The 20,851-nt window shown below is 41.3% G+C and overlaps 1 protein-coding gene across 1 annotated transcript; it reads right to left on the reverse strand.

Moving 5' to 3' along the window:
* Positions 1 to 3,811: 3,811 nt before the first annotated feature.
* Positions 3,812 to 16,331, reverse strand: SMIM13 (small integral membrane protein 13). The gene is made up of 2 exons (XM_048309276.1): positions 16,154 to 16,331; positions 3,812 to 7,238 (listed from the first exon to the last, which is right to left on the reverse strand). Exons 1-2 carry the CDS (start codon positions 16,227 to 16,229, stop codon positions 7,045 to 7,047), a joined length of 270 nt encoding a protein of 89 aa, XP_048165233.1. The 5' UTR covers positions 16,230 to 16,331; the 3' UTR covers positions 3,812 to 7,044.
* Positions 16,332 to 20,851: the final 4,520 nt, after the last annotated feature.

Below are 20,851 nucleotides of genomic sequence, written 5' to 3' on the forward strand. Positions count from 1 at the left end.
TATTATATTTTATATTAATATTAGACTCCTAGTGGACTAATACTAATATTAGACTTTGGGAGAAGGTTTTAAAGTAAGCTGATCATGAGCCCTTGTTTTACCTGCTCAGTAACTAGCAGGATTTAGACCAGCTTTGATGGGATGGAATTTCACCTCACATCTCTGCAGTGAAACTGTGAGAAGCATGACGATGAGTTAAGACAAGCAGACCTCTCTTGGCATTTCTGAGACCTCCCTTCTTGAAGCAGATAGTTTGGAGGTCACTGTTCTTTACAAAGTAAAGCAATGCACAAGTGCCCCTAGACACTAGGCTCCATGCGTTCCCACAGCTTTTTTGGCACGCAGCATACAGCCAAACAAACAGGAAGCCCGCTCAAATCCTACAAGGAGCTGCCCTTGTCCTTCCCAAACCCACTAAATAACAGCAGAATTACTATTAAATAAATAAACAAACAAACATAAATAAATAAAGCGACAGCACCGGCAAAGCAGCTCAGCAGCATCCGCCCTGCCAGGAGGGCCCGTTCCCAAAGCCTGGAGGCCCCTGCCATCTAGTGGTGACTGCCAGTCCCAACGCGCCCTTCCCACCCAAACTAAAACCCTCCAGGATTTTACTATCTCTTTCTTTCTTTAGTATTTCAGACTGGACCTGCACAGCGGCCGGTTCACGGATAAACGTTTTCCACTATCCACACCGTCACCCCAGGGTTCGGGAGAAACGAGAAGAAATCCTGGAAGAAGAGACAAGGAAAAGCAAAATCAAGTCTACCCTCAGTATGTGAATCTTTTGCAAAACATAAAAACTAAGGCTGCAGTAAATGTCACTGCTAGTACTTCGGTGTCACAATTGTTAAATGAACCTCGTGATTTTGCCCAGAGACGCTGTGGATGCCCCATCCTTGAAAATGTTGGGTTGGATGGTGCCTTGAGCAAACCTGTCTAGTGGAAGGTGTTCCTGCCCATTCAGGGAGGGTTGGAACTAGATGATCTTTAGGGTCCCTTCCAACCTAAACCATTCTGTGATTCTATGATTTTGGAAAATAAAGAGGCTAACACAGAAATTCAGTAAAAGACCTGCAAATCAGAGCCACAGTGAAATTCACAGCTTCCAGCCTTGGCACGGCTCCTCTGCTGGCCTGGAGGACCATGCTGGTTTGTGTTTGCCAATGTGCCCCCAACCCACTGACACCAGAGGTTGATCAGACTGGTTCTGTTCTTGGAAAACCAAAAATCAAGTTGTGCCAGGATTAGAACTCACAGCAGATGTGGTGTCACCCAGCCACCAACCCAAGAGGGCTTATGGGGATTATCAGCACTGCAGAGATGCTGCAGACCTGGCATGTCAGAGCCAAGCACATCCTCTGCCTACACGTTGCAGACACCCAAGCTCAGCCCCCTTACAACCATCCAGGTCATCAGGCAGCATCTCCTGCTTCTTCTGAGGATGTTCTCAAAGCAGGGTCTACCCAGAACTTGAGGGTAGCAACTCTTGATACTTCTAAAAACTGAGACAACTCATGTTGGATACAAGTGGTGTTCAAGAGACAGATTTTGATGCATTCCACCATGGCAAGGAAATTGCCTAACATTTTTAAACACGGAAAAGCTAACAGCTGATCATCTGACATCAAAAGACTCATTTGCCACAGGAACTGCAATTAACTCAAAATAAGCAAGAAGATCTCACAAAGACAGAAGGCTACTGATTAGGTCCTTAAAAAAGGAGCAGGGCACTGTGCTAGGAAGTTCAAGACTAACAAAAATTCAGGGTTGACACAGCCCCAGTGGTTCAATTTCACACACAGTAGTAGCAAAACTTGCTTTGAGCCACAGCCTGTGTTACTTGTGAACAAACAAATTTGCTGGTAGAAGGCTTTCAATTCCCCATAAAAGATGTTAAAATACTCTAGCGCAGAGGAGAGGAAATTGGTATGACATAGAACAAGGTACTCTCCTTTGCAGTGTTCTGAGGAAAACACAGTTCACATGTAACTTCTCATTTTGAAACTTCACTGTTACCTGCATAGAAGGCTAGATGTTTAAATAGAGTGTGGACAGAAGTCAGCTGCCAGAATTGTTCAGCACACCCAGACTCAAGGAGAAGGAATCACAGGCAAGTACCCCTCAGGCCACACATCCCACATCTTCTTCTTACCCTTCTCAGTTCAAGTACACTGCCAGCATTTGGGATGAATCATGGTGGCAGCACACACAAAACAAGCCAGCAGAGGCAGGTACACCACAAATAGTATGTGTGCAATACTTGGACAATGACCCCAGAGTGGCCACATTATGGCCCCATCCCATCCTTCCCTACATATTAGAGTCTCTCAGCTACCAAAGTTAAAGGAACATTTGTGCTATTCATTTCCCACTGTGGAAACTGAAAAGCCCCATGAATAGAAACATATGGAATATAAAGCCCAAGATGTACTTGATCGTAGTGTCCCCCTTTGTGAAAATAAGGGCATTAGTCTTGGTTTGATTTCTGCTGATAAGAGATCTCCTGCCTCTAAGAGACTTCTCCCCTACATTTACACAGCCCTGCCTCCTCCAAAGGTGACGACACCCTCAGACATCAGCACTGGTTGGTTCTTCTGTTGACTCCATAATGCTGTGTTGTCCACTCACAGGTCCACCTTGACATTCCTTTGCCTGAAGAAGCGTCCAACACTGCTACACGTCAACACAGTCCTAGGTCAGATGACAGCCTTTGCCCAGGCTCTATGAACCAGTGCCAAAAAGTCTCCCTTCCTTATGTTTTATGATCAAAACATAAGAGCTGCTGGTTGACATGAAGAACACAGCAATACTCATGTCTTAAACGTTTAACATAAATCCCAGCATATTCACACTGCCAACTTCCAGCGTGATCACAGATAAAAGATGTTTGTATGACCCAAGCAAGATGTAACACAATCTTTTACAAAGATTACAAAGATAAAAAAAAACTGGCATGGTACCAGTTAAAACAGCTCTTGGTAGAACTTGCGGCAAACTTGCACAACGGCACCTTTATTCATCCCACCAGAACAGACCACAAAGTGGTTCCTTGGGATCAGCACCAAAGCAAGCATGTGTTTCACAAGCACCTGACACCAGTTGCCCATCACTGATTGTTCTCACTTATATTAGCCCCCAACACACAGCACCACATACAAATCCAACTTTCTGAGGTGAAAAGACCCAGGTGCTCAAATCACGTAACACCAGGACATTTTGCTGCACTCCATTAGTACCCTGTTTTTACAAGTGAGAAGAGTAGGACAACAGCAAAACAGTTTGTTCTCTCAAAGTGTTTCAGATTTTTCTTCAAAATCTTCTTTTAATGTCTGATTATTAAATAAAATAACCCAGGATACAACGTATGCATTTTACTTAACAGCAGCAGTATGAGATGAAGCACGTTCTCACTTCCTTCTCCTGTACATCTTCATTTCCAAAGTAAGAACTTCCTACTTCACCAAGACACTTATTTTAAAAAACTAGTCCACGACCAATCTTAGAAGCATCAAGAAAAGCAGAGTGGGGAGGTGGTTTGATTTTTTGGCGTTTGTTGTTTGTTTTGGGTTTTTTAGTTGCTAAAATGAAATTACAACTTTCAAGGTATAAGGCAGAAAAAAGACCTTTACTAACAACTGCTCTAGAAGATATACACTAACCGGCCCTTTACAATGAAGTCATCTGCAGGTACTACACCAGCTAGAATGTGATTTTTTACAAGTCTTTTGTAGTGTTTCACTGCTCAAACAAGCAGTCTAATTCTACAGACAAAATCCCATTCAAAAAAACAGCCAGAAAATCACTCAGGTCAAGTATTCATATCAAGTCTCGTTACTTTATTTTTCATCTGTGCAGTCAGTTAAAAGAACAGTTAATGATGAAAACAGACAACCACAGAAGCTTTAGGTACAGTTTCGTAACACTGATGAAGCAAATGACTACACTGAACAGATTCTTTATGCTGGTCATTTCCAAACAAAACAGAAGGACATACACAGGTCTAGTTCAGTGTAAAACCTGATATTAAGCAGCAAGTTGATCACAAATTGCAGCACTGTCATATACAACACAGGAAATTACTGCTTATTCAAAGTTACACAGCCCCTGCAACAAAGATGATATGACTATATTTAAAATAAGAACCCAAAATACATTCAAGATAACGGCTGCAACAATAAGGCAATAGTTTTAAAAACAGATCCCGCTAAACAAAACAAGACCAACTGTGTAACCTGTTGCCTTCATAAGGTTTCAGACTTGGATGGGTCAATTCAAAGTTAAGTGCTTACCCACCACTAAAGTTTCAGAAGAACATTGGTAAGAACACCTGAAGACATGAGTATATTGGACTGCCAGCAATCACAACCCAGGTCTTATCACAAGTACGCATCCCACACACACAGCTTCGCTCTTACACGTTTGCATGAAGTGCCCTGTACAAAGATTTCACTACAGTTTCCTTCAAGAAAAATTATACATCGACAGAAGACATTAGCATTCCAAAATTCTTCCAAACCACATTATATAATATACCTTTGGCCTGCTACTAATAAGATCATTAAAGCTATACACTAGGCAGACAGCATTATTGGCAGCTATGTCACAACATTAAAAAATTAGCATCAGCTACTGTTTTAAAGAAGAAAGAGACTGAAAATAACTTTGGGGAGTGAAATGTACACCTACCGACAGCAAGGAAGGGAGAAGGAAGTCATTTGGCTAGAGCAGATGAGATACCCAGACGTTCCACGTCCATCTTATTGCATATTTTATCAGTGTCTGCATTCAAACCCACACAGATTTCTCCTTCATTATCTTGCTCCAGAGTCTTCAGCAACCTTCAGAGCTACCCTGAACTAGCTATGTATATTGTCATAACTTCACACTTCTTCACAGCTCCTAGAAGCAGGGACTATGTTACTGTTTCTTAACCAGGGACAGCATAGGCATCAGCCTTTTGCTGTCTTCTGTGCACTAAAGCCTAGGTAAAGTGAAGTGCAATGGAGTGTCAATACCCTATGTCAGTACAGAATAAGTATCTTTATTTGTAAATCTATATCAGCAAAGCTTAAGACAAAGATGCTAATTTCTTAAGAAAAATGTACCAGTACTTGATTAGCACTGCTAGACTGGAAGTCTCACCATGTGACAAGACAGAACTACACAAGAAAACTGTGACATTAAGTTGTGTGAGGCAAACTGAAAGCAGCAGGGAACAGAATCTGATTGCTTTTGCTCTGTTTGAATAAATGGGAATCTTACTAATTAAAAAAAAAACCAACAAAAAAACCCAATCAACCATCATTAGACATTCCCTTGCCAGCACACAGGACAGAGGAGGAGACTATCAGTATTTCAATATGTGTTTACACAGTATGTGCATAGCACTGCCTGATCATGCTTCAAAATGTAACCTTATGCTTAATACATCTATGCTAGCAAATAAAACAAAGTCTTTTAGACTCCAAAGGAAAGTCAGGGCTGATCTTATCTTATATATTTTAATACTGAAACATTCAAACGATTTTAACAAGTGAATGCCCCTCACTGGATTTTGAACACTATTCACAGCTGACAAATTAAAACATAAAGGCACTAAATGAGTGCTCTTTTCCCAGATGTAGGCGTACTTGATGAAAAACCTAAATGCTGCTGCTTTTTGCCATATAATTGAACCAAACCAAAATTTGGAAGCCATAGGTTTGAACTTCTTAACAACTGAAAATACAAGACCAATTTTATAGTCCTGATTAAGTTTTTATACACAGAACAATGATCCAAACACTACCACATATCCAAACTTTGAGAGAAAACTGAAGCTGTTCAAGATGAGACCTGCTGGTAGTTCTTTCTCATACACACATCAGAGGTGGTACATGCTTGTTTCTCCTCTTTCCAAAATCTCATGCATCAATCTTCAGAGCTGCTAGATAAACAGAAGTGGAGCTCTTCATTCTGAAGTGCAATGTCAAAATAGCTGTATAACTCATTCTCAGAGAAAACCAGAGCAACTGCTGATTACTGGTAAAAATCCGTAAGTCCTCCATCAAACGTGAGGTACCAAATTCCCTGCTGGAACACCGTCGGAGCGTCCCAGTGATGGCTGACAAACTGATAAGAGAGCCTTAACTGCTTCCAGGAAAAAAGTTATGTCAGATACCAAATACCTGATGCAAAGGTGTACAAGGAGAGCTAGAGAAGTGCTTAGTATCCAAATACCAAAAATGACACTTCAGAATATCAAACAGTGAGTAGTGCATAACCCAGGCACCTTCCCATCTCCAACACAGGTTGGACTTGGAGTAAAAGGTTCAGGAAAAACATTCAGAAGCCTAGCAGGACTGTTTAACCTGTAACCCTTCTTATATACAAAAACCAAGAAAACAGGTCTTGCTACCTGATTGCTTTCTTTACACCTCCTTCTTTTTTAACAAAAGAGGAGAAAATAAAAACCTCCAAATCACGTGCATCTAATATGATTTTTCATATTTCCTTTATACTTTTTATATATACAAGAACTTAACTAAAATCTCACTTTAGAATATATTCTAAAGCAGGATATTCTTTCAACTGATTTTTGAGTTCACATGCTTTCTCAAGGTTGAAAAAATATATATATTCATATACACCTAAGGAAATAAAACTCAATTTCACTATATGTAGTTACAGTGCTGTAAAGAAAAAATAATTTATAATCTATTTTAAGTCTGAAGTGTGTACTATGTTCAGACTAATGCAAAGGCTAAGCCTATGGTCCAGGACCTGTTCTTCAGCTGCATGCTGAGATAGGAGATACAGGAACTCAGCATTTTTGTAATGGAGATTTCTCTCCACCTCTCCATTCTTCCAGTATTCTATGACTTGCTGCTGAAGCCCTCCCTGAACCTCTACTGCAGCAGCATCATCCATTGGTAGCTCAGAAGTAAAGGTCCACAGGGATCAATGTTACCTCTTAGGTCAGTTTGTCAGTACGATCACACCACTGAGGACACAGTGCAGAGGTATTAACCATTCAGTTACTCAGACATTCAGTGGAGTATTTTAAGTCGTGTCTTCTGTCGGTGCCCTTCGCTGCCGAGCCGATTTCTGTCTCCCTCTCTGAGGTGAGGGTGGAGTTTCCTGTTCAGCTTCAGTTTCTGAAGGCTCGTTGTCTCCCTGCTGGGACCCCGTATCACCTATCAATTCTCTCAGGAATTTGAATTTAGACAAAAACAATTGCCAGACCACATACCATCCTGCAGGAGAGAGAAAAGAGGTACTGCTTAGTTACTTCATAGAAATCGATCGTCAGCTCTCGGGCAAAGTACATCACAAAAGGGAAAAATCAGCTCCCATCCTCTATTTGCCAACCCCAACAGCCCTCCACAACACATTTTACAGTCCTATAAATACCAATTCAACTTCATGAAGTCCATCCTCATCCAGAAGCAACATTGAAGCTCCAGGAAAAACCCTACACTTTCCAAATTGAACTGCCACAGCAAGTAGTTGGGTGATCACCATCACACAGATGAAGGTCTTAGTTGTCAGGAGGAAAGAAGTCCTATAGTTATATCTCAAATAAGGTCTCAGGACTCATTACACAGGCACTGTGAAAAGATTGCACTAGAATTTTTACCTTCACTCAGCAAACACTCCATTCTAGAAATCACATTTTAAAAGTTGCATTACATAATTACTATGAAGCACACTTGCTCAGATCTTCAAATTAATACAATATTTTATAATAAATCCTATTCTGAAATGGACAAGGTCTTCCTTATGTTCACTAAAGACCACATCCCCCAAATTCAAGGAGATCCCTCACCATGCCCAAATCCCATTAAATTAAAATTCACATTCTGTGGTAAATTATGTTCGGATCTACTGCTAAAATACTCTAGGTTCCAAAATTATGCAAGTAGAGAGATGCAATGACCACATTTTTAGAAACTCTCTTAAAAAATACTTAAGAGCCACCTCCTCCTCCTCCTCTCTCTTGCCTAAGTGTTTCTGTAACAGGTAGCCAAAAAAACTTTGAAAATTCTGGCTTAGGTTTAGATATATTTATATCTGCTTTTTATTTTGAAAGAACCCACCAAACAGGAATACAACTTCTCTGTGAAATACAGTTAAGTGGAGCAAAATTTAAACAGCTTTTTGAAAACAAATGCTATACAACCATCATTTGCAAACACCAATACCCATCTGGCCTGCACAGAGCTACCTATTAATAGTCCCATTCTCTGTTCAGAAGGTTTTGCCAGCTATTCAAGCCTATACTGCTGACCTATTCAGATATTAGGAGCCCTATTTTACAGAGCTAGGGAAGACTGTCCTCCCAATTACACAGCTGCCAGCAGAAGCAGACTTCTGAGAAGGGATAACGGACATATTAGAAAGGGGAGAGAAAGACTAATAAATAACTAATAAACAGGTAACACTTATATAACCACATCAACTCTATATTTCTTCCTCTTGTAATATGAGTCAATATGGGCAATCTATTGCGTATGACAAAAACAAGAGCCTACCCTTCTCCACCCTCCTGGAATACTTTTCATACCCTGCAGTTTTTTAATTTCAGTAACTTCTCTGCTCCTGAGGAAAGTTGAAGGAAAGCTTTTATATGACAACCTTTTATGATCTAAATTAATTCCTTGAGTCTACGCAAGTATTTCCTTTCCCATGAACACCTAAACCCTTAAATGACTTGTGACTAAACTGAATCTGATGTCCCGCAAACGTATTACATTCCCTTGCACCTAGGAAAAAAAAAAATGGATGGTAGATGGCTGGGTTTGGCTTCTCTTTTCTTTCAGAACTAAAAGTAAAAATTGAGGTAGCAGCTCTCTGAAAGTTGCTTCTACTGAAAGGTATTTCAAGTCTCTGAGACCTTCAATGCTTTGTGCATTCTGGAGACCTTTAACCAATTCATTTTTCTTGTAGTTATAAACATCATTAGAAATAATTAGATTTCCAAGAGCTCATTTCTAGTTCACAAGGAAAAAGATGCATGAAATATTTCAAGTAAATACAAGACACTTGCAAGAAAGTGCAAAATATTACAAGGTGTTTAAAAATGTCTTCAACTCCCCAATTTGTTGACAAAGTTTGAGACACTTGAGTTAGAAGTACATGAGAAAATACATTTTATTAAATTCACTTAAACACATGGTGGGGGAACTCTCAGGCACAAATTTTTTCTTGGGGTTGCATTTTATTTGGCTGTTTAAAATCCTCACCTGCAAAGTGAATTATCGAGGGGCATTACTTCCAGAGGAGGGAGGGAGGAAGGAAGGGAGGAGGATGAGCCAAAAATATTCAGGGCATTCCCAGAAGTGTTTTAGGGGACTTTACAGAAGCATGACTTGAGTATATTTGGTGTAAATAAATATTCCATTAAGGTAGGTATTTTAACTTAAGCTAAATAAAGTGAACCACATGCTTCCTCTATCACTGCAAACAGGCTACTTAACACCCAGAATAACTACAGGGTGTGTGTTGGGGAAATACTAAAGACCGTACAAAGTTCAATCACACTCTCAAGAAAAACAACACTAATTTCTTTTCAGTGTTTGGTCTGAGTTAGAGAGCAGAGCAGAATGGTCTAAGTACCCAAAACCCCGAGTACCATAAACAGACTCCGGAGCTCTAGCTCCAGACTACAAACAAGACAGTGTAAATAATCAGCCAACGAGACTGGTTCTAGCAGCCAAACAAACAGACCAGTGGTAACAGGCAGGTGAAACAAACCACGGTGCAGCGGGTTGAAAAGAAAATTACAACAGGCTTAGCCAAAGATAATAGTTGGAGGGCGACCAGGCTTGAAAACGAGAATTTCAAGAACTGCACAAGGTCTCCTAGTCTGTACCAGAGACCTTTAGGTATAAAATAATCAAAGTAGAAAGATTTCTTTCTTTCACTTGCTCTAGTTACCTTGCCAGCTTGGATGGAAGGTTGAAAAAAAAAAAAAAAAACAACAAAAATCCCTAAAACAAACACACCTGTCCGAATCAGGTTAAGATTGCCTCTTCAGCTGAGCCTCCCTGTCACCTCACTGTTACTAAATAAATAAGAATTTCCTTGGAAATAACCAGACTACAAAAGAACAAGTCATTCCAGGTAAGAAAAAATCTCTCCAGCAACAATATCAACTAAATACATCATTAAATAAAACCACACACACAGACACAAAGCCTGGAGGCAGATTCACACTACTGAGTTACCTCTGAATCAGAAGACAACGCATTTTCTATTAATTTCACATTCTTTTAAGAACACTGCAAAATGGTAACACCTGGCACTGTGCCATACTGAAGAACTGTATGTTACATAGCAGTGTTTTTAGAAAAAGAAAATAATTGTAAACTAATTTAAAATACACACAAAAATCCAAGGAAAATGGGCATTTCTATGCATTCTTGTCTGTATGTAGCTCAGTTTAGTTTCGCAGGTTTTTGCTGTAGAGCTCTTCCTGGACAGGTAACTGACACCATTGGTTTGCATCTCTAACACTTCCACTTTGTTCAGGTAAGCTGCTCTCAAAGAAGTCCTACTGGTTTAGCTTCACCACACACAAAACATTTGATTAGAATCAGTCTTTCACTACTTGCTTTACTTTCTTCAGCTATTTGATTTACCTTTTAAAATCATCCTTAGCTTGATTGAGCCTGTGGAAGCCAACAGCACACCCATAACACGCCTTCAGCAAACAAGCAGTGATGACATGCAGACTATAATACATAATATTTCTACACTAACTGGTGAAAGAAGTTGCCTCTCAAAGCAGTAAGCCAGACCAAACATACATTAGCGCAGTGCAAAGCAGGGGATCCAGCTCTTGATGTAGCAGATACTTGAAACCAATGTTGCAAAATCTAATGTACCAGTGTTTTGCAGAGAGGCAAAACAGCAGCTCCCAGCCTTGCAGAGTTTAGTACTCACTAAAAGCTGGGAGCCACCATCTCACTTAAAAATTACACCGCCAGATGCCATGCAAAGACATTTAAGCCACATTTGGTACTGTGCCATCAGTATGTCAACCCCCCTCTTATAAATCACAATGCAACGTGTTTATGAAGATGGGACTGTGAGTCAAAGCCTTTGACTAACTCACAGCAGATCTATGTAACATCCATGCAATTCAGATGTTAAACAGATTTTATGATTTGAGTAGATTTCATTAAAACTACTTTTTCCGCTACTTCCCACACCAGCTCTTCGTTCTTTGTAAAGGGGAAAGAAACATCGATCCAACTACAATGTTACTCCCACTCCAAAAGTGAGGGATAACAAGTCTCAGGCCCATCTATTTCATTCACCTTTCACTGGCTTGTATGCAACAGCTAACAGTTTTCTTTATTGGAGCACATTTTCCTCTTCCGTTTGAATCAGGAAAAGCAAACAGAAGAAAAACCCCAGGGTTAATATGGAGTGCTGGGGAAAAGCAGCTTGATTTTTCTTATGTGAAATACAAATGAAACCAAGAAAGGAAGGATGGTGATGCAGTAACTGCACAACACAGAGAAGATCTGACTTCCAGTTCTGAACCTGCTGTGGAATTCCTGTGCAGTCTCGCAAGATCGTTTTACTTTTGTGTCCCTACTGATTTGAAAATAGGATGCTATCACGCCAGAACATGGAAACTAATTTAGAACTGGGGTATCACCATGGTGAACGTTGCCTATATTCAAATGCTTAAGTGTCCATCACAGAAAATCCTAAGTAGCTACAGCTGCAAAAAAATGAGCATGGAGCTTCAGATGCTAATCTGAGATTTGGGAGAACAGGGTTCTACTCCAAGCTCTGTGTCAAACAACTTCTGCAACACCACACACAACAACAACACAACACACTTCAACCACATCTCTGAAACAGTGCAGCACAAGTATACTGCCCTAGTGGACAGCTTTGCTATGGAGAGGACCAGACTGAAGGGAGCACTGCTCTGACACTGGAATAACAGAGGACATTAGGTGACATGGTGCTTGGCTCTGCACAGCTCCTTAAATCAGCTCCGATTTAATGCATCACTACCACTTGCTGACTGAGCAAAAGGAAACTTGCTCTTTTCTCATCTCCCATTTATAACAGTTTCAAAACTCAACTTCAAATTAAAGGGTATTTTCTCTTTATAAGTTGTCTAATCAAGCATGACTTTACTCATCTGTTGAGGTACTTACAAGAATCGTTCATTGAAGATAGCTACAAAACTGTTTAAACAAAGCATTAAAGAAAAGTTATTCAGGCAGAATTGCAGGCTGAAATGTTTTCTCATCTGCAACTGAATTCAGACTTGTGAAGTGAACCACACATTCATTTCAGCACTTAGAGTTACATGATTTTTATTTTAAGGTTGTACCTCTCAAACCGCATTTCATTAGCCTCTTTTGCCAAATGAGATGAACATTTCCATCTGTTCCAGTGAAAGCACTTTGGCAATTTTACTTGGCTCCATGCATTACTACTCTGGGAAAATAAAACAAATACACAGAGGTAATCAGTACTAGAGCTCACCTTGGCTGGTATTTTATTTTATCCTATATCTTTGACTATGCACAAGTTCCTCCCATCTCAGAGGTACGTGGGATACACAAAAGCAGCAGTAAGACCACCAGAAAAAGAAAATCAGACAAAGGTGGGAATAAAAGAAGTGGAAGGAAGTTATCTTAGTCCCAGTTTTAAAAGAGCAACTGAAAATTTTCTGTGTTTACAGTACCTCAATGGTTTCTATGTCAGATGTGATCAGTTTACAAATGCTAGCTGCAAGCCTCCCGTGCTTCCCAACTAATTCAGATTAACACTGAAAGTAGCAGTTGCCAGCATCCAGACATGTTTAAAAGAAATGAGGTCATTTATTCAAAGTACATTTATAGTCATAAATGCCTAATTCACATTGCTGAAGAACAAGTCAAAGTAACTTCTGATAATTTGTGCTCTGAATTTTATCTTTTCACTTTGAAAAAATAGTAAAGTGAATGTTTTTCTCATTATTTAAGTTTTGATAGCACTTATCACACCATATGTGGATGGGCAGCAGAAATCCACATGATCCTAGAATGTCTCCTAGATATTTAAATCTATTACTCTCAGCACACAATCACACCATGAAGCCTTTTATGAGCCACTCAAAATCCAAGTCCCAGGTCTTTACGTTCTCGGCCCTGTAAGTTCCTCTCATTAGGCTGTTTCAATACCTCTTGTCAGATGGCTGGAAAATATTCTCATCATCAGATCAAGCTTACTCCAGATTATATCCAGCCTTTCCTATGTCAGATTTGTCCATTAATTTGTATGTCTCACTGGCTAGCATTTACTCATATCCTGTCACACACAGCACTTGGGCAGCTTCTTCTCCACCTTCTCACCTACAGGTCTCTATTCTTTACAGGCTTCCTAGGGATTGGGAAACTGCCTATCACCAGCACAGATAAACAATTAAATTCAAAGTAGCTTGTACTCAGCTTTTTTTCCAGTAGTGGTCTTGACACTGTTTTCCTTGAATATTTTCCATGGCAAGAGAAGTATAAGTGGCATAACCAATATTAATTAATTAATAAATGCTGTGTGATGGAAAAATAATTACAAATACTATAAATCACTATCAAATCCTATTGAGTCACTTCTAACAGGGTAACAGTTCAAATTCCTCCCCGAAAAACCCAATGAATGTGTCAGCTTCCTGTGTTCAGTACATCTAAAATATAGGTGACTTTTAGCAATCATTTTATAAGCTCTGACACTGATTAAAGTAAAATACAATGAAGGATTCAAAGCAAAGTACTCATGGAATTCAAGATGAATGTCCAGCATGTAACTCCAAACTGTTAAGTATTTACAAGCCACTTAAAAATAAAGTTATTAATTACTTCTGCTCTCTTTAAGCAAGAAAGCACTAGGCAAATGGTGATGTTAGCAGCCAAAGTTCATGCTTAGCATTTCAATTCCATTTGTCATATACAGACAAAAGCAGAAAGACCTGGAGAAAATGATCCTTGTTTTTGAGTTTGAACTGCATGTTGCAAAACTCTTTCAGCAAGACAATAAGCAAAGATCTTGTATGCATACTTTAAAAATATAAAAACCCTAGCAAGTACTGCACTGCATCTTCTAGAAGTTGAAAAGTGGACAGTCAACGCCTAATGAGGGTAGAGAAACTTGAATAAATATCAACTTAGGTCACTGTTTAGTCTGTAACAACAGACAGCACAGGACATGCAGGAAAAGAGCACACGACCAAGGAAAGTATAGCCTTGCAGTTCCAGTTATCAGTATTTCACAGATTTCCTCACCCAAGATAATGACCAAGATGTTGACCTTTCTTCCATGAACTTTAAAGGACAGAAGTTTCAGCATCCAAAATACTCCTTGTTAATGAGCTTGTAAATGATTTCCCCATTGTGTAAAAGAAAACTTTTTGTTTTCAGCCTGTTGCTTGACCATTTAACTTCATGTACTCCAACTCCTCTGCAATGATGACATTTCACAATGCTTCCCACTTCACCTTTGACATGCTACTCGGTGGTATAGCCATCACCCAGTCTCCAGTCATCTATTTTCCAGGCTTGACAGACCTAACCTGTTTAGAGTTTCTTCATGCTGAAATAATTTCTCAGCTCTCAACACAGAATTGCTAAGCAAACCCTATCTTTTTAAAAAGAAACTAGGATTTCATTTTTTTTAATGAGGTAATACACTTTAACAAGAAGATACACTGTGTGAGACACACACATATGGACGATTCCTATAGCAGCATAATGACATTTTCTCTTCTATTTTAGGCTTCTAATGTTTGATTTGCTTGCTATAAAGCATTACACAGATATTTTGGAGAAATCCTTGCAATTACTTCAGTTAATCCTTTCTTTGGGATAATAACAACTCAGTTTGATTTCAGTATATTTCTCCATTTAAATTACATGTGTATACATTTCACACTATGTCCATTACTTCACACATGTTAATACTGGGCTTCACTTCCCATTTCACTGTCCAGTCCCTTGATAAGGCAAAATCTTTTCTCAGTGCTTTGTCATTTTGACAACAATTAGCAGTTTCTAAACTATTAAACATCAGTCTTCACTTTGTTCCCTCAGTTTTTCAGAAACCACTTGTAAACCCGCCTGGCACCAAGGAGCCAGGTGGGGTTGTAAATCTCACAAGCCTCTCATCACATATTATGGCATAGTTTGAATTTGCTGGTGTTATTTTGTTTGTTTGGGGAGCTCCAAGCTCTAGCCGCAACATTCACACACTGCACAGCTGATTCCTTCCAAGAACTCCAACAGACCTGCAAGTCATGCCTCCCATTGAAAAAACCCTTCTTTCTGCATATAAAAAAAAAAAAAAAAGGCAAGCCTTGGATGAATCATCAAGGTTGGAAGAGACCTTTAAGATCATGTAGTCCAACCATTCACCCAGCACTGCCACTGTAACCCCTAAATCACTAAACCATTACCCAGTGCCACATCCAGACACCTCTTGAACACCTCCAGAGATGGTGACTCCACCACTTCCCTGTGCAACATATTCCAATGCCCGACCACCCTAACAGTGAAAAAACATTTTCTCAAATCTAATCTGAATCTCCCCCCTCTCAGCTTAAGGCCATTTCCCCTGGGCCTCTCACTGCAGGCACAGCAGATGCACCTCACTACAGCCTCATGTCAGGTGGTTGTAGAGGGCGATGAGGCCTCCCCTGAGCCTCCTCCTCTCGATCTGCATAAGAAAAAAACCTAAGAGCTGTCTTCAATCAATTCTAGCAAACAGATGTCAGACGCTGAGGGATGCCAGTCCCGACTGTACTTCTTGCACTCAGTGGCATTTCAGACCCGTGCATGTAAGAAGCACAAGGTGACTGCTCAGGAGTCTCATCACTAAAAAAAGCCCTCCGTTTCAGAGGAAACACCGAATTAGACACCGAAGTAAGGCTCTGGGAGCATATCAAGGCTGGAAACGACTCGGGAACAAAGCGAAGAGGGCGCTGCACACCACACACACTCCCCCACACGCCGGGGCACGGTGCCCTTTCACTTCCCTCATCAATCCGAGCCAAGAGGAACCACCACGGATTGCGAGCCCGCCGCGGCGGTGCGAGGGCGTGCGGGGAGCACCAGCACCGCCCGCCGCAGCGGGGCCAGCAGCCGTCCCCTCGCGCCCCGGCACTCACCGCACAGCATGAAGAGCAGCACGCAGGCCAGCGTGGCCACGATCACCAGCAGTGTCAGCCCGATGCTCTGCCACATCGCGCGGCCGGGGGGAGCCGAGAGGACCCGGGCCGGGCCGGCGGCCACAGGCACCCCGCTCCTGCTCCTCCTCCCGCCGCCGATCGACCGGCGGCCGGGCGGGGCGGGGCTCCCGCAGCACCGCGCTGGCGCGGCGTGGTGCGCGGGAAGTGCTGGGAGTTGTAGTTCGTCTTCCTCCCCAGCCGGCCGGAGCGGGAGGGCGATCCCCGCCAGCGAGGACTACAAGTCCCGATGTGCCCTGCGGCACGGTGGTAATGGCGGGGAGTGGTGAGGGCTGTGTGAGGGCCGGGGCGCGGCTAGTGTGGTAAAGCCCGGGGGTGGCGGGGGCGGCGGCGGCTGGAGCCTTGGGCAGGGCAGAAGGCCCGTAGGACACACGGAGAGGTGATTCAAGGCCAGGCTGGAGGGGGCCCTGAGCGGCCTGGTCTGGTGTAAGGTGTCCCTGCCCGGAGCAGCAGGGTTGGAACTGGATGATCCCTCACAACCGTTCTATGATTCCATCGCTTTTTGACTTAGATTTAGGGATGGGGTAACCTGATGTCTTAATCCTCTTTCTCCCTCTTCCCGTTCCTGCCCTTGCACCCCCCCCAATGGGATCGGTACAGGGACAGCAGGAATATCCAGGCCTTAGCCAAGGAAGTGATTGTACACCTGTGCCACCCCGACGTGGTTCGAATTCCACCTGGCCTTGGCTCTTGCCCTGTGTTGATGTGATGGTGGCGCATCAAAGTTGGCCCTTCCCACTTGAAAGAAATCTGAGGAAATAATATCTCCCTGAACTGCGAGATAATCTTGATTGTGATACGGACTTTGCTGTTAGCACTGCAATAAAGTTATAATTTTCCTTTGTAGTGTAAAAGAGGCTGGTTAATGTTTCTAAAACTACTGAAATGTATGTAAATTCAGTACTACAGAAGCTTAATTTCCCATGGGCATGCCACCTTTGCAGTGACACATCAGAGAAAGCTAGTCCAGTTCTTTGCTTCTTTTATGCAGTATTTAAGAATCTCCTCGTTTAAGTGAAGCTAAAAATTCTTTTGCTTTCCTGAACTCTGAGCATGCCACATGCCTCCTCCTTTCAAGATATCTGTAAACCAAAATCACCTGCATGTGCATTCCCCCATCCACATCCTTAAATTTGCTGTCACTTCACCAAATCAAACTAGTGCTCTCTTTCCAATCCTAGCCTTCTTTTCCCAGCATTTCAAGCCCTGTTTAATACTCTGCCTGGAGTATTAAACCACTTAGCATGTCTTTTGCAAGTATCATTTAATTTGAAACATGTTTTCTATTATTAAGTTTTAACTTTGACACATCTGCCAATCTTTAAATGTTACTGAAATTCTCCCCTCAGCACTTGTTACATATACTTAAGGAAGGTTTCTTTTGTATTGCAAACAAAGCAAAGTAGTAACAGTTGCTACCATAATAACTTTTGAAAAATAATCTTCCTCCTAGTTGCACTGTTCTGTTTCTCTGATATCTCTGATACTGCTTATCATCTGCAGTTAGAGTAAGTTCTCTGGATATGGCACTGCTACCTTCTCTTTTCTGTAAAATAGCTGTCACATTTTAGGGCTATTAAAATATTCCAAATACATCATCCTATGGTTCCAAACTGTAATAATAATAATAGTATTTGATTAATTCACATCACATCCCCAGGCATTGCAGAACCACACAGCATTCAGAACTGAAGAAAGATTTAATCTTGGAATCAAGTAATTCTGGAGCGATAAATATATGTGATCCATATATATAGGCCTTGGATATACATGGATATATACATATATATATATATATATATATGCATATATATATATATATATATACATGGATCATACATATATGATCAAACATACATAGTACTCTTCAAGGCAATATGGCATTTCAGGCACACAGTGTGATTCTTGGGGTGTCCTGTGTCCTGTGTAGGGCCAGGAGTTGGACTCGGTGATTCTGATGGGTCCGTTCCAACTCAGCATAGTCTGTAATTCCAATAGACTAGGAAGTAAAAAGTGAAAACAAGTAGCAATTAGAGTTCTCATCTGTTCTGTACAGGTAAAGGCCTTCTAATCAATGTATGCTCAGTTTGGAAAACCTTGATTTTACTTATTTAAGTGTCCCTTTCTCTAGTTCATTCACCAGGCTAGTCACTTTGTTGTAGAAGACCATCAGGTGAGTTAGGCATGATTTCCTGCCCATAAATCTATGTTGACTAGTCACAACTACCTTGACCTTCATGTTCTTGGAGACCACATGAATTCCAGGAGGATTTTCTCTATGACCTTTCCAGGGACTGAGATGAGGCTCACAGGCCTGTAGTTCTCCAGACCTTCCTTCTTGCTCCTCTTGAAGATAGAGGAGATGCTTGGTCTCATCCGGTCTCCAGGAACCTCTCCCAGTCAACACTGGATTTCAAAGCTAATTGGGAGTGGCCTCGCAGTGACATCAGCCAGCTCTCTCAGCAGTCGAGGACACAACCTCTCAGGCCCTGTAAACTTACAGTACTTCCATTTTGTGTAAGTGTTCCCTAACCTGGTCCTCCTCCACTGAGGATGTCTCCCTTGCTCCAGACTTTCCCTCTAATCTCTTGCCTGAGACTGCTGAATGCCAGTATGGATGAACTACTGAAATTGTCCTCAGGACAGACATAAAAAGGACTTTCTGGCATAGTGGCTGAAGCACTTAAATAGGAGATAGATGTATAGGTGAGGATAACTGAGGCTGTTACACTATAACCAAGCCATGAGATACAAGAATAAACTCTTCCTCCTCCAACCATTTGGTCAACACAATCTTTGTTATTCTATTTTTCCCAATACATGAAATAAACCCTTTCTTTTGAGCCACTTGGGACTGTTGAGACTGTGTCAGTTGAGACTTATATGCAGATCTCCATCTGAATGAAAAAAACCAAACATATTACATGTATTTTACCTAAGCCTTTTCTTCAGACGAAAGTTAATTGACGCAGATAAATACACATCTGTCCCACTACATATCATTTCATGTGCTAATGTGCCAAAAATCTATGCCATGTCAATGATGATGCATTTGGGATAAGTGAGCTGCAATGTGGGCATTGTTATTTTTCAAAATCCCATAAAATCACACAAAAGAAAATGGAATTACTGATGGACACAAGAAGTTTTCTGTTCACTGAGTTTCAGATATAAGGTTGCTTATACAAATCTATTCTTGGTATATCCAGTTCCTTAAGTGTATATGTGTAAAGTGGAGTCACAGAATTGGATATAGCTCGTCCATTCCCCAAGGAGGACGGAAAAACCCACTCATGACTCTATGACCTTTTATCTGTCCTCTCGTTACATGCTCGCTGCATACAATCAATATTGTACATTTAACACTTTTTCCTATGATGTTCAACCCTGATCAATATTCCCACATCTTCTCTCAGCGTGTACAACCATGGACACGCTGAGATACATTTTAGGGTTGGGGAAAAGAGGATGCTCAGGCCATCAGGCAGCAAAAGGACTGCAGCACCAGACCAGTGAGGGGGCACTCAGGGGGCCTCTGGCCAGCAGTGCACCAGACCATGGGCTGGCTCACAGCAGCAGCGTTTGACATGTTTCTTCAAAGCAGCAAGGCCCCACAATGCTGTGAATAAGAGAGCTAAAGACTCTTTAGCTCAGGGAAGAGGGGTGCAGATGCTGAGGGCACAAGCCTTATTTTCAGGGTGTAGATCTGATGAATCTAGACCAACCAGTTGTTTTACAGCAGCCAGTTAACCACTGTTTGTGTTTGCATAGCAAGACAAGGGGAGGGATCTTATTATCCCTCCTTCACGAGGGAGAGGGCTGAGGCAGACAGACACATTTGAAGTATCAACTGATTTTCCATTGTCCCTTCTAGCCTGCTTTTGAGCTGGCATGTGGGGAAAATCCCATGCCTCCCTTTATTTGTAGCACTGCTTTTGCTGATATCAGGTACTGCTGTAAGTGCTCAGCACTTCGACAAACCCACACTCAGTTCCCTAGAGGGAAGCAGCAGAAAGAAGAATGAAATAATTGACTAGCTGTAAAAAAATGACGTGTAAATATCATAGAAATTATATTGTATAAGGCACGTATTCTGGTCCTGAAAAGGAATTTTGGCCACTTAAGATTTTTTTTTCTCCTTTTCCAGATCCTTGCATCATTCATGGCCTCCTGGTTTTTATTATCATCCGCATCCCACATTGATGAAGTGAGTCTTGCCGAAGGCTATTATTGTAAATAAGGCTTAGTAAAATGAATATAGGCAGGAAGAGCAAGTTAAAGTAATCCAGGCAGTTTCTGTTCTACAGTGTCCTAATTTTTTAATCCTTCTCTTGGCACATATAGTATCTCTGAGGGTAACTGGCAACCATATTAACTACTGAAGCCAAAATAATGTATAGGAGCTTGACTGCCTATCAGTTCTACCCCAGAAGCTGGACAGGTAGTGATAGTTCATGCAGAAAGTGCAAATTGTAGCCCCTTCTGCTATTTAGAATATACTTATCGACCTTCCCACTGCTGACTTTCTTTTGGCATTGATGCACTTCTCTTTTCTGGGTCAGGAGTACAGAGAAAGACCTCCTTCCCACCCCTTTCCCTCTGACTTACATTGTTATTCAC

This window comes from Corvus hawaiiensis, chromosome 1, assembly GCF_020740725.1.
Source record: "Corvus hawaiiensis isolate bCorHaw1 chromosome 1, bCorHaw1.pri.cur, whole genome shotgun sequence".
Taxonomy (NCBI): Eukaryota; Metazoa; Chordata; class Aves; order Passeriformes; family Corvidae; genus Corvus; species Corvus hawaiiensis.

What these genes read in the sequence shown, in the direction of transcription:
- SMIM13 (XM_048309276.1), bottom strand. Translation starts at nt 16,229, where the DNA reads ATGTGGCAGAGCATCGGGCTGACACTGCTGGTGATCGTGGCCACGCTG. An exon ending in GCTGCTCTTCATGCTGTGCG is followed by an intron (nt 7,239 to 16,153) that starts GTGAGTGCCGGG and finishes TCTCTCCTGCAG; the next exon opens with GATGGTATGTGGTCTGGCAA.